General features: G+C 46.2%; 1 protein-coding gene across 6 annotated transcripts in view; it reads left to right on the top strand.

Annotated features, from left to right (window-relative positions):
* The window catches only part of PLEKHG4B (pleckstrin homology and RhoGEF domain containing G4B), a 66,312-nt gene that overhangs the window by 21,628 nt on the left and 29,897 nt on the right, over positions 1-14,787 (top strand). For 5 of the 6 annotated variants that reach the window (XM_045571573.1, XM_045571571.1, XM_045571572.1 and 2 more), the window contains exons 2-3: positions 5,535-5,732; positions 13,214-14,318. In XM_045571573.1, the coding sequence (XP_045427529.1) occupies positions 5,535-5,732; positions 13,214-14,318 (1,303 nt within the window). Of the gene's footprint in view, positions 1-5,534; positions 5,733-13,213; positions 14,319-14,787 lie in introns of those variants that run through there. The other variant, XM_045571575.1, reaches the window with a different exon arrangement.

Genomic DNA, 14,787 nt, shown 5'->3' with positions numbered 1-14,787 from the left:
GGTGATGCCCCCAGCCCACATTCTGTGACCCCATCAAGCCCTCAGCCCCACGTTCTATCTGCTCTTTACATCCTGACGTAAATCCTTCAGCCTACTGTGGATTTTCAGAATGAGACATTATGGCTGGGTCCCAGAGGAGCCCCCTAGCCTAGCTGATGGGGGTGGAGAGGACTGTGCCACCTTTTGCCACCACCGCTGCTTGGTCTTCCCCTCGCCCTACCTGAGACCTTGTCCTAAGTGTCCTGTGATCCAGCTTGTGTCTGCAGCCCTGTCTGTGTGGTGCCTCGCTCTTCAGCGTTCTGTCATGTTGAAGTGCCCTTCTGGGGGGGTGGGTGGGGTTGGGAGCAGGGCTCAGTAAGCCGCTGCAGACCTCCCCAGCAGTTAAAGGGATGCTGATTGATGTCTGGGTCCAGCCTGCTGACAGTCTTGCCTGAAGCCCTGGCTCTGTCCTGGGCTTGCACCTTCACTCACCCTTAAGGATATTGTGCTTGAATTAAAACGTGAGCATTGATGGGCATTCCTTGCTGGGATAACCTCAGTCACATCCCTCCGGCCTGCTAGGCCCTGGACAGGGCACCCCTGCCTTTCCCTGTCCATTTCAGCTGGCCTCATTTAGGTCAGCAGTGTCTTCAAAAAGAAATTCCCTTAGTTTTGACGGTGAGTGAGTTACCTTCCCTCTGCCTCAACCGCACCTTTCCTATGAGGAAGGGTGTGACTGGCTTCCAAGGGGTGGGCACCAACGGACCTTCTAACCCCAGTCTCTGCCTTCTCATTTGGCACACCTGAGGGTCGCATGGAGGCCATCATCTCCTGAGAGCCCGATGCCAGGAAGAAGGTGCTTAGTCCCTGGAGAGCAGAGATATGATGAGAAACAAAGATCTTGACTTTAGCACGGCCAGCATGGCTCAGTGGTTGAGTGTCAACCTATGAACCAGGAGGTCATGGTTCGATTCCTGGCCAAGGGTTGTGGGCTCAATCCCTAGTGTGGGGCATGCAGGGGGCAGCCAATCAATGATTCCCTCTTATCATTGATGTTTCTATCTCTCTCCCTTTCCCTTCTTCTCTGAAATCAATAAAAATATATATTTTTAAAGATCTTGATTTTGAAAAACATCCCCCTTTCAATAAAATTTCACCTAAAGTTAATAGGGAAAATAAACCCGTTGTTGAAGAGTGACTCTTTAAAATGTCTTTACAAACATACATTTTCTGTTGTTAAAATGCAAAGGCAGTCCTGCAGTTGGCCAAATACTGAATTCACAGATCAGCAAAATGGTGATTAAATGTTTTTATGCAAGTACTGTACCTGTTATTCCGCCAACATGTGTAATACATAATCCCATTCTAAATCACGGTAAGATTGATCATCAAGTAAACAGGCAAATGTTCTGTGTTTTGGAGTCAGCCTATCTCCATGTGTGAGGGTTTGATTGAAATGGGAACCCTGAGTTATATAAAGAAAAGAAACTAGTGCTTTACTGTCAACATAGTCATCAACATTTGTCTGTCTCCTCTCTTCTTATTTTTGGATGTTTTGATGGTATTTGAGGTTTTGGAGAATGTGAGGCCAGGCTGAAATGCTTAGCTGTGCTCACACAACATTCGCCCTGACCCTGCGTCCACCTCTTTCTCTTCCTCTGCACCCAAAGGCCTAGAACTATTTTAAGAATTTGCCAACACATATTTCTATTGACTCACCATTTCTGTACTCACGTACACACACCTTCAGAAGTCCTTGTTCACAACCCTGACCCTCAACACACTCAGCCCTTGAGCTCACATGTATTCTCCCATACAACTATGCCCTCACACACAAACCTGGCCTCAAACATACACACTGACCCCCCCACACACACACACACATACACACACTCACAGAAACATGAGGAAAGAAAATGCCAAACAGAGTAAACGTTCCAGATGACTGAATTTGACGCTGTAAGATGCCAAGACATTGTTCTCATTTTTAAGCATTTGTTAGGGAAACCTTTCTAAAATATACTGTATAATTTCCTGTTTTCTTAAGCTGCCTTAAATATATCCAAGGAATTTTGGGCCAGGCCCTCTCTGTCAGTGATGGCACATTAGCATGTGAGGCTGGAGAAGACCACAGCGAGGTTTCACCTCACAATTGTCAGAATGGCTGCAAGAAATCAACAACTAGCAAGTGATGGGATTGTAAGTTGGTGCAGCCACTACGGAAAACAATATGTAGATTCCTCAAAAAATTAAAACTGGAATATGACCTAGCAATTCCACTTCTGGGTATTTATCTGAAGAAACTCAAAATACTAATTTGGAATGATATATGTACCCCTATATTCACTGCAACATATTTACAATAGTCAAGAATTGGAAGAAAGCTAATTAGTGGACAATTGGATAAAGAAGATATGGTACAATATGCAATGGAATATTACTCGGCCGTAGAAAAATAAAAAGCATGAAATCTTGCCATTTGTGACAGCATAGATGAACCTAGAGGGTATTATGCTAAGTGAAATAAGTCAGACAAATACTATATGATCTCACTTATATGTGGATTCTAAAAACAAAACAAACAAACTCATAGATGTAGAGAACATTTTGGTGGTTGTTAGATCGGAGGGGTTTAGAAGGATAAGTGAAAAAAGTGAGAGGATTAAGAAACACAAATTACCAGTTATAAAAGTCACTGGAATGTAAGGTACTACATAGGGAATCTATACTAAAAAAGCTGAGGTGCCCCTTGCACCCTCGCATGATGTCCTCACATCATCACAAGATGGCCGCCCCCACATTGTCACAAGATGGCAGGCAGGGAAGGGAAGTTGTGGGCAATCAGGCCAGCAGGGAAGGGCAATTGGGGGCAATCAGGTCATCAGGGGAGGGCAGTTGGGAGGGACCAGGCCTGCAAGGGAGGACATTTGGGGCGGGGTGATCAAGCCTACAGGGGAGGGCAGTTGGCAAACAGGCTGGCAGGGGAGAAGTTAGGCATTAATCAGACTGGCAGGGGAGTGGTTAGGGGGTGATCAGGCTGGCTGGCAGAAACTGTTATGAGCAATCAGGAAGGCAGGCAGGCGAGCAGTTGGGAGCCAGCTGTCCTGGATTGTGAAAGGGATGTCTGAGATTGGAGAGGGTGCAGACTGGGCTGAGGGACACCCCGCTCTCCCCCCCCCCCCCCCCCGCCCCGCCCCATGCATGAATTTTGTGCACTGGGCCTCTAGTATTGTAATAATTATGTATGCTGTGAGATGGTTACTAGACTTATTGGGTGAACATTTCATAACTAATATAAATGTTTAACCACTATTATACACCTAAAACTAATATAATATTACAGGTCAGCTATAATTGAAATTTCTTATTTTTTAAAAAAGAAGCTGAAGTTGTTTTACTTTGTCCTACCCAAGGCTTCCTCAACTTACCTGACCTGGGAAATGGCCTCTTGGCCAGCAGACAACTTCCCTTGGGCAGTTCTTGCCAGAACCAGGCTCTGAGTGAGGACAGCTGCACAGGGAGTTGGAACCAGGAGAGGGGCACCCCTTCCTCTCCACTCTGTCCTTCGCCTGGGCCACGTGTGGGGGCCCAACCCAGTCCCAATGGGAATCAAAGGACAGAGAAGCAGCGAGGGAGGCAGGGCTGCTCTGTGAGTGCCCAGGGCTGTCTCTAGGATCTCAACAAACATCGATTTCTCTCCTTCAATGTTGGACAGTTTTGAGAAGATAAACTAGTTGGAGGCCAGGAGACCCACCATCGGGAAGCTGCTGCACATAAGAGATCAGGTCCTGCCCAGTGGGTCTGGAAGATGAATGGGCCTGGATTTGGGCATCTGAGCAGCGGAAGGACAGCTCTCTGCCTGGGAGAGTCCAAAGTTTGCATTTGAGTTCCTCCAACATAGGTCATTAGAGACATGTCCCCTAGGATTCCATTCCACTTCCTTCCCAGCAGTCTCTTGTGTTACAGTTAGCATTTGCTTCAAATATCTGTAAGGGACTGCACAGCCCCTGGAGAGTGGTTCCTGCCACTTATTCTTATGGACTCGATGCTTGCTTCTGAACCGGGAGTGATTTGAGTTTTTTGGAAATCAGACCACATTGGCCTTTTCTGGACAAAATCAGCATTTAGATAATTCCTGTTGACGGAGGAGAGCCGCGCATGTGGAGGAAACGGAGAAGACTGGCATGGCAAGGCTTGTGAGGGGTGTGGGAGCTCCAGAGGGCATCACCCGGTAACACAGAGGTGGGAGCTGAGCTCCCTGAGGTGTGCCTTGCACCACGTGGTTTCTACTAGGCAGAGGCTGAACTGACTGCAGCCCTTACCGGCCAGTCTCTGTTTGGCCTGGTTCCTCGGATAGCACAGGCAGCTTCCCTCTGAGCCCACCCACTTCAGGCCCAGAGGATGTGGGGTTTTCTTTTCCATTAGGAAATTATCAATTAATTTGATTAGCTGGTCAGAGGAGTCTCAGATGTAACCGTTGTCCCTTTAAAAATCCACTTGGCAGTTTTAACCTCTTGGGCATTTAACTGTTATTTGTAGCCTTGCATTTATTTCCTAAACAAATGAACCTTGTGGCATTTCCTCAGGAAATGTTACATCTAAAAATAGCATTAAACTTTAAAAAAAAAAAAAAAAAAAAAAAAAAAAAGCTAAACTAAAAGCATTCTATCTTTACATAAAAGCATGTGGTACTAAAAATGTAAAGGGGAATCGGTACCAGTGATACAGTTTTCAGAATGACTGAAAGGGCACACTTCTGTGATTTTTTGACGAAGGAGCCCCAATGGTTTCTATTCAAAATTTTAAAACATCACCGAAACCGGTTTGGTTCAGTGGTAGAGCGTCGGTCTGCAGACTGAAAGGTCCCAGGCTCGATTCCCGTCAGGGGCATGTACATTGGTTGCGGCCACATCCCCAGAAGGGGGTGTGCAGGAGGCAGCTGGTCTATGTTTCTCTCTCATCGACGTTTCTAGCTCTCTATCTCTCTCCCTTCCTCTCTGTAAAAAATCAATAAAACATATTTTTAAAAAATTTTAAAACACCATCAATACAATTTAAATGTGTTTGCTGTGGATGCACTTATTTCTAAGCATACAATGGTATGTGGACCAACTCTGCTCTCCCCACAGGCCCCTCCATTCCAGGTGCAGACCCAGGTGTGCCAGGCAGGGGTGGGGGCGGGGGTGGGGCTACAGGAGAGGAAGACGCCCCTGAGAAATTTCACATGCTCCACGAAAGATCCTAAGATGTAGCATTTAATGTGCATATTTCGGAATTTGATGGGATGGAACTTATCCCAAATTTAAACTTGATTGAGTGTTATTTAGGGCCACCCTCTGAGGCAGAGGTCTCCCGTCTACCTAATGCAGCTGTGGGCACTTCCTTGGTCCTACTGCTGAGTGACAGCGCAAAGGACAAGCGGGTGGTCCCCAACAGGAACTCGCACTGTGCTGAGGACTCACCTAGTTCACAAATATAACTCAGGGACCCTAGTGCCAGCCTGTGAAAGTGTCTTTCTTGGTATTTAACATTCCCGATCCTCTCTTTCGTTTCAGGATCTGGAATCCCTCGACACCTACATCCAGAACACGCTCTCTGACCTCTACCCACCGTTTGAGGCCACGGCGGCCACGGTGCTCTGGCAGGTGTTCAGCGTGGCCGAGAGGCTCCACGGAGGTGATGGGCTGCGCTGCCTCACTGACTTCCTCATCCCTGCCACGAGGGCCCTGCAGCACCTGCAGCAGGAAGCCTGTGTGAGTACCGCCCTCAGGGGACAGTGCCTGTGGGAGACCCTCCCCTCAGGGGACAGAGCCTGTGTGAGACCCTCCCCTCAAGGGACAGAGCCTGTGTGAGACCCTCCCCTCAGGGGACAGAGCCTGTGTGAGACCCTCCCCTCAGGGGACAGAGCCTGTGTGAGACCCTCCTCACTCTCAGGGGACAGAGCCTGTGTGAGACCTCCTCACTCTCAGGGGACAGAGCCTGTGTGAGGACCTGCCTTCTGGTGTGAGGACTTCCCTGCAGAAGGAATCCAGTGTGAAGACCTTTCCTGCAGGGAACACCTTAACTGTTCTTTAACTTGGAGAAGATTTAGGCAAAGATAGCTGGTACCTAGAAAATATTTAAGCTGAGGAAGTGGAATTTCAAAACCAGGGAAACATGCCATTGATGGAGGGAAACATGCCCTCTCCCTCACCTCCATCAATGGCATGTTGATTTAAGCCAGAAATTAAAACCAACATAATTCAAGTGAGCATTTGTTGTTTTATTTCCAAAAGAACGCTGTGAGATCATGAAAAAACAACACTGTATTGTAACCTCAGCCATGTTCTTACAGAGTTTAAACACATACGTGGAGAGATCTTCCCGTTCCCCTCTATTTGATGGGTCCATCCGGTACTGCTCACCTCCTTCTTTCATCTCTGGCTCCTCCTTTTCCTTGTCCCGAATGATGGGTGAAATAAGACTGTGTCCCAGGAGCCAGGCTTCTGCAGACATCCACTCTGGCCCCCCGAAATGAACTTTCACTTGAGCACAGGAAGTAAGTCACTCTCTGGAGTAATCATCTCAGAGCCAACTATTGGAGCAGTTCCAATACATACAAATAAACTCTGTTTAATTAATGTCTTATATGTTTAGTTTATTTCTTGGGATATTTTTATCCTAGATATATTTTCGAGGCAGTGCTAAAGTTAATGACAGCCAAATTGTGGGTATATTGCAGTGAGCTACTGTAAAGATTATGGCTGAATCTTAAAAAAGATATATCTTTATCAGTACCTTTTATTACTCGTTGATATTGAATTACAGCTTTAAAAAAAATACCATTTGGGCTACTTTGATTTATTAAATTCTTTGAATACCTTCTAGCTAGAATGAGTATGGTAGAGAAATAACCAAGGATACCCTAGGTTTGATTCTTTATCTGGTAGTCTACCCAGAGGATATTTTCCTTAGTGATTATGTACCTTTTGCACATTGATATGGGGCAGCAGTAGAGCATGGTGCCTCTCAGGAGTGGTGAACAGGAGCACAGAGAAACAATCTGCTGTAAGTCAGATCTGAAAATACCTGTCCCCTTTTTAAGGAGTGTCTTGACTTGAAAAGTTTCTCTGACCTCATGTTTTGCTTTCTTCTCGTTTGTGTTTTCTTTCATTTTAACCATGCCATCCCTTCTCACTTACAAAATTGCCTATTTTATGGGGAAAAAAAGTCATGTGAATATTACTCTTTAATATGAATGAATATTTGTAAGTGTTTAATAAGTATAAAATGAAATTTAGAGACAACCTTACTATTCGCATATTTCTGTTGCTATTGCTTTTTACTTAAAAAAAATTTTCTTACTGATTTCAGAGAGAAGGGGAGAAAGAATCATTAAATAGCTGCCTATTGAATGCTCCACACTGGGGATCAAGCACACAACCCGGGCATGTGCCCTGACTGGGAATCAAGCTATGACCTCCTGGTTTATAGGTTGATGTTCCACTACTGAGCTACCTGGCCAGGAGCTTTTTACTTTTTAATAAAGAACATAAAATTTGATCTTTATGACATAGGAGAAAGTGAATGTATCCTAACCACTATAAATGTATTTTAGTTAATATAAATTCAATGCAGTTTTTATTCATTTACTCACTATTGTCAGATTATGTGGCTTGGGAATAATTTTTAATCATATTAACTTTAAGATAAGTTGTTTAAAACTAATATTTCAATGACCACCGTTCTTCTCTAGATAGAAGAAATGCTTAAAATCTCTCATTGGCTTATGTATAATTTTGTTTCACCACAGTTTGGATCAGAGAATGTCTGGAGAAATTTAAAGAAAAGAAATTGGAAAAGATATAAATATAGGATGTTTCTACTAAGAGGGGAAAGCAGTAGGAGGGAGTGAAATAAAGAAAATGAAATAGTATAGGTAGAAATCAAAAAGGAGGGAGTAAGCAAAATAAAGATATGGGAAATAAAAGGCATAACTTACATAACAGGTTGAAAGTAAAGTTATTAAAAATGGTAGACCAGAAAATTCTAACCAAACAATAACTCATATAGCAATATTCATAACTACATATAGTAAAAGGCAAATGCATTGTTAGGGCTAAAGAGATTCATTCAGAATTAGTACTAGTCACAACCAGGAATACATAAAAATCCGTAAACACTTGACAACATAGAATGAAAATGTTTGAAGCATAAATTGAGCAAATTATTATACAATTTCATAATTCATAATGAAACATCATAATGGAATAGTTCACCTCTCTCTAGAGCAAATAGGATAAGAAAACTATACATAAGTTATACACTTGAACACGTATCTCTCTTCCACGAATGGGTACACATAGAGTGCTGAACCCAATAATTTTTGTAAAATATATTTTTATTGATTTTCTCTTTTAGAGAGAGAGGAAAGCAGAGGGAGAGAGATAGAAACATCAATGAGAGAGAAACATCAGCTGGTTGCCTCCTGCATGCTCTCTACTAAGGATTGAGCCCACAACTTGGCAGGTGCCCTGACCAGGAATAGAACGGGTAACCTCTTGGTGCCTGGGTTGATGTTCAACCACTGAGCCACACCGGCCAGGCCTGAACCCAATAATTTTAGAGTAAGCATTCTTCCCCAGACAACCTATAGATTCAGGAAGCTCATTAAATGAAGAACAGGATTTAAAAAAAAAATGGATTCATTGTAAATTAAACTGCTTAAAACCAATCATAAGGCGAAAATCTTAAAACCTGACAGAGAAAAGGGGCAAATCACATATATCCAGCCAGCAGCAATAAGAATGAAGAGTGACTTTTTATCAGAAGCATTGGATCTCAATAGACAATGGAAAAACATCTTCAAATGTTGAAACAAGAAAAAATAAACCTAAGTTTTTATATCCAGTGAAAATATCTTTCAAACATGAAAATAAAATAATGGCACTTTCAGATGAATAAAAGTGTACTAGCAGAGGTGCAATGCAAGAAATGTTGAAAGGGTCTTCAAGCTGAAGGGAATTGATACCAAGTAGAAGCTCAGATCTACAGTAAGAAATGAGCACAAACAAGACTAATATATGAGTAAGTGCAAATTTATCTTAAAAATTATTGACTGCTTAGAGTAATGTATTGTGAGATCTATAATGTAGAAATAAAATAAATGACAACAAAAGCACAAAGTTTGGGAGTATAAACAGACTGTGTGACTCCATTTCTGTAAGCTTCAGATGCATGCATAACAAGTGTTTAGGAGTCAACATGTGGTAAACACAAAGAAAAGGAGGGGACTAGTCGTGAAATTTGGGGAAGTGCTTGCCTCTGAGTGGTCACCGGCATGCAGGAGACATCAGAGATGATGGCGACATTCTTTTCCTTAAACTGCTGTCTCGTGATATTTTATATCTTCTGTAATGTAAGCGTGCTTTTGTGTCTCTTCATGTTTAATTTTAAAACTTTTAAACAATGTCTTACTGCTAAAAACAAATAACTTTCTCACAAAGATGGGGAAATGCCTGCCTCTCCCACAAGGCCTAGGAGTCGTAGCTCCCACAGGACGGGTCTGTGGGTCACCCTCCTTTCTGACAGGGTCTTGGGAGCCCTGTGCGGTGTGGGAGGTTCTCACTGGACTGGAGACTGATGGGAGACCTTGTGGCTGGAGCACTGAACATCACAGGCGTGACTGGCTCCTCCCCCTGGCCGGGCAGCCCAGCTCCTGCTCCCAGGGGGCCTGTTTCCTCTGCCTCTGTCTTGGAGCTTCCTGCCTATGGCCTGTTGGGTGGTGGGAGCAAACCCAGGATTTGGACAGTTGAGTTGAATTCATACCAGGAGGGGAATCGGCAGGACTGGGGCATGAGGGTTGCACAGTCATGGGTCACCAAGGAGAGTCTACCTCGACCCTGCTCAGCCCCTCCAGAAAGGAGTCACCTCAGTTGGCCTTGGACCCTCTGATTCTGGAACTTTCTGTCATGAAGATCATTCCTGGGGCCCAAAACACTGACCTCAGCTGCACACCTTTAGGCCACACCTCAGGCTGAATTTCTCTCTCTGATGGCCACTGGGTTCTTCACTGCCAGGCTGGAGATCTCTCCATTGCTGACTGAAAGGCCAGGCAGTGTCCTGTGTCTTCATGTCCAGCGTGGGGAGGTCACTGGTCACTCAGCAAGGCGCAGGCCCACATCTGCGGCCACTCACACTAGTGGTCACTGACTCGCCCCAGGGGACTGGGGGTAACCATACTCTCTGACCTGCTCTGAGGCCTCAGATCCCACAGGAGCATCTGAAATCTGGGCTGGGCTCTGAGCCCAGAGATGTTTGGTGTTTTTATCTGTCAGAGCAAAGTTCGGGGGAGCCGGGACCCAGCAGGGCAGTGATCCGTGTGAAGAATTTCTAGCAGCTCAGGAAATGCTGAAGAAATCATGTTACATGTGAAATCAAGATGCACAGCGGTACTTGTGATGTCATCTCAACCATTAAAAATGCACAGAAAAAGTAACGCAGTGACACACATAAATGTCCACAATGCTGACCTGGGGGTTGGTCTTGGGATTCTTTTTATTCTTTTCTTCTTTTTTTTCTTTTTTCCTGGATTCTCCAGTTTGCAATGCACAGTATTTTTTTTTTCAATCTGAAAATCTTAATTGTTAATTCAATGTGGCCACAGGTGTGAGGGTGCTTGGCAGGTGCCCAGTAAAGACCAGCGTCACCTGCACCAGAGGCGCCCTGCGCTGCCCTCCTCGCAGGCTGTGCCCTCCGCTCCTCGTCCAGACTGCCTGCTCCTCCTTTCTGTGTAACGTGCACACGCACAGAGAGCCCACAAGTCAGCAGGCACATAACTCATGAGACCTTCACGCTTAAGAGCACACTGGTACGTCTGAGATACAATTTTCAAAGTCAACTCTAGATATATGAAATATTAAATATCTTTTAAACCTGAACCCTTAGAAAAACTAAAGAAAGTAAATGTGAAAGGCAGATTTTGGTAAGATACTTAGTTTTAAATTTTAAGGCAATAGAAGATATCACCACAAAACTCAAGAAGTGAAACTTACATAGACTTTAAGCTTCTATAGAGAGGAAAAGAACTTTATACTATGAAGCAAATGAACTGGGAGGATGTTCAGCAGTAGATAGATTACAGAAACATTTGCTATTGGTGAAAGTAGAAAATTGTTAAAATTTTTTAAACAAGACAATTGGAGCAAAAATACATATAGGATATTGACAGGAAACAAACATCAAAAAAGTGTTTACTTCACTGTCACACATATGTGAATTAAAACAACAGTATTCCACAGTATATACACTAATGTAGAGAATGATTTCTTTCTTTAAAAAATTTTTTTGTTGTTGATTTTAAAGAAGAAGGGAGAGAGAAATAGATAGAAACATCAATGATGAGAGAGAATCATTGATTGGTTGCCTCCTGCATGCCTGTCACTTGGGTTCGAGCCTGCAACCTGGACATGTGCCCTGACCAGGAATCGAAACGTTCATAGATCAGTGCTCAACCACTGAGCCATACCTGCCAGGCTAGAGAATGATCTCTAATTGCAGAGCCTCGTGCTGATGGCAAACCTGTTCAGTGCCGCTGCTAACAGTGTGTCTCCTTTGAGGGCAAATTGGCCAAAGTGGGAAGAGTCATACAAGATGTTCATAACCTTTGCTCCTATAATCCTAATCCCAGAAATGTATCCTAGAACAATCATTTAAAGGAAAAAGGCACTGTATCGTGACATTGTTCTTTGCATTTATTGTTTAAATAGAAAAAGAAGCATTGTAGATTTACGAAAATAGGAACAGTTAAGTAGCCATCAAGATGGTAACTGAGAGTGACACAGAAATGTTTGCTACGGTGACTGCAGATAAGAATGTCAAATTACACCTACGATATTGTTATGGTTTAGGAAAGTTATTTCCTATATAGATAAGGGTAAAGAAACGTTTAACATCTTTTGGGATCTATGGGGTTGAGATTTTTCTTTTTCTTTTTTTTAAAATATATTTTATTGATTTTTTTACAGAGAGGAAGGGAGAGTTAGAGAGAGAGAGAGAGTTAGAAACATCGATGAGAGAGAAACATCGACCAGCTGCCTCCTGCACACCCCCTACTGGGGATGTGCCCGCAACCAAGGTACATGCTCTTGACAGGAATCGAACCCGGGACCTTCAGTCTACAGGCTGATGCTCTATCCACTGAGCTAAACTGGTTTTGGCTCTTTTCTCTATTGTAATAACAACGTGTGTGTGGTAAGGCAGTGCTGGGATGGGGAAAAGTAAGTTGCAAAGCACAATACAGTACTTTGGAACTAAACCCCTCCTGTGGAATGTGGTTTCACGTTAGAACGTGTACCTGCAGCTTCTGACAAGTTAGGGCCCCACCCCTTGTTCCCTAACTGCTGGACACTCCCATGCCCATGCAGACGCAGCCCGTGTTTGACTGTGTCTCGTCCATCCGGAAGTTGAAACCTTTTCTAGATCAAGTTCTTTTCAAGAGTGCTTAAGAACTCTCCTGGTAACCGATAGCTTGCTATAGATTTCATTGACTCCTTAATAAGTAGGAACCTCCCATTCTATTATGTGGGAGTTTGTGGCCGATATTGGTGTCCTGCTCAGGTCCCACATTTTCTCACTGTGTCTCACACCCTGTCATTCTAGAGGCCATGCTCTTTTTTTTTTTGGTGGGGGGGGGGAGAGGTTGGGGAGTGAGGATGTGTAAATCCAAGTAGGGACCACCCTGAGGAGTCACTTCCTGCAGGGTCCCCAGGGCTTGGCTGCGTGAGACTGTGCTTGGGGTGGCTTCCTTCCTCCTGTCCTGTTGCCTCCCTCCCCCAGGCTCCCAGAAGGAGCTGTAAAAAGCGAGGTTTTGCTGAAACCGGTTTGACTCAGTGGATAGAGCATCGACCTGTGGACTGAAAGGTCCCGGGTTTGATTCCGGTCAAGAGCATGTACCTTGGTTGCGGGCACATCCCCTGTAGGGGGTGTGCAAGAGCAGCTGATCGATGTTTCTAGCTTTCTATCCCTCTCTCTTCCTTTCTGTAAAAACTCAATAAAATATATTTTTTTAAAAATAAAAAATAAAGTGAGTTTTTGACTGGCTTCACTGAATCAAAAAGAACCCCCCTGTTTTCAGCCCCAATGATTTGTTTGGTGTTCTGAGGTGCAAGGGGGCGGTGGTCACTCTCCCTGCTGAATGGAGACCAGGGTCCTGACAGGTTCCATGCCACTAACCTCCCTCCCGTTCTTGCCCCAGGCCAGGTACACAGGGCATGTGTTCTTCCACGAAGGCTGGCCGCTGTGCGTCCACGGGAAGGTGGTGGTGCAGCTGGCATCCCTGCGCGGAGTGAGGCTCAGGCCCGGCGACTTCTACCTGCAGGTCGCACCGGCGGGGACGCAGTCCGCCAGACTGGTCTTAAAATGCCTCTCCCGGCTGGGACGAGGCTCCGAGGAAGTTGCTGTGCCTGAGGCCACGTACGGCTGTGTCTTCACAGGAGAGTTCCTGGACCGGGTGAACAGGGAACGCAACAGCGTCCTCTTGAAAAACTGCTTGCTGACCTCAGGCTCTGCTGTCTACCGCACCCCATGGAGCAACGTCACAGCCCCTGTGTTTGTACCCATCGGCGGAAGAGTCCTGCCCCACTGCCCCAGCCGTCCTGGGCCTGAGCGGCCACCCAGCTGTGCCTCCGAGGCCCCGGCGCCGGCCATGGCCAGCGACACTCGGACCCTGCCCCACGGCGGGGGGCCCGAGGACAGTGACCGGCCTGGCCACCTTCCTTCTCTGAGAAGAGCTGAGTGCGAAAGCCCCAGGAGCTCTGACATCGGCCCATGGGAGCCCCGTGCAAGCCCTGAAGGACCAGGAGGGAGACTGGACCCCGTGGACAAGCAGGATGGCCCCCAGGCCCTCACCTCCCCCGAGGATGCAGGCAGCCTGAGCTCCAGCAGGCGGCCGCCTGGGGCCCCTGCCACCACCGTGGAGGCCAGACGCTGGTTCAGGAATTCCTACATGGAGGCCCTTCAGAACCCCATGCCCCTGGGCTCCAGCTCCGAGGAGGAGTCCCTCGTGGATGATGCCTGTGGCACCCGGAGCAAGAGGGCCGGGCCGGCGTCCACCCAGCCCCAGAAAGAAACCCCCGGCCCCCAGGGAGAACGCCAGGGGATCCGGAGACGACAGAGCTGTCCGAGCGCCGCTGGAAGGACCCTTCCCAGGAGGTCTCAGTCCTGGGACCGATCCCTCAGGAGCTCCCGAGGTGATGCCCCCCATTCGGCCAGCGCCGAACCCCGAGGTCACCTAGGAGGACAGGCTGTGGGGACCAGAGACTTGGGCTCCAGCCACCCCTCTGGCTGCACCAAAGAGGAAGGTAAACTCTTCTCCCCTCCCCCACTGTCCCCTTTCTCCCTGCTTTCCTCCCCTCCCCTCTGGTGCCCTATCCCATGTCGTTCGGTCACTTGGTTTAGTAGAAGCCTGTCTCCGTATCCATAGTGACTGTTGAAAATAATGCTCACAGGTGTTCCTTTCCTGGGGCTGCTACACCAAGTACCATAAACGTGCTGACTCAGGATACAGAAACTCATCCTTCCACCGTCTGGAGGCCAAAGGTCTGGCTTCACAGACCCACAGGCTCTAAGCGAGGGTGCTTTCTGCTTTTTCCTCTGCTGGGGTCCAGGCATTCCTGGGCTTGTGGGCACACGCCTGTCCCTTCCCCCTGTCTGTCTGTCCATGCCACAAACGACCTTCTCCTTTCTCATATGAAGACACTTGTCATTGGATTTAGGACCCACCCTGAACTCTATGTATTCACATCTGCAAGACCCTCTTCCAAAGAAGGT

The sequence above is a fragment of the Pipistrellus kuhlii genome, unplaced genomic scaffold, assembly GCF_014108245.1.
Source record: "Pipistrellus kuhlii isolate mPipKuh1 unplaced genomic scaffold, mPipKuh1.p scaffold_m20_p_4, whole genome shotgun sequence".
Taxonomy (NCBI): domain Eukaryota; kingdom Metazoa; phylum Chordata; class Mammalia; order Chiroptera; family Vespertilionidae; genus Pipistrellus; species Pipistrellus kuhlii.
Note: the sequence above shows the minus strand (reverse complement) of the source record. Positions and strands in the feature narration are given on the sequence as shown.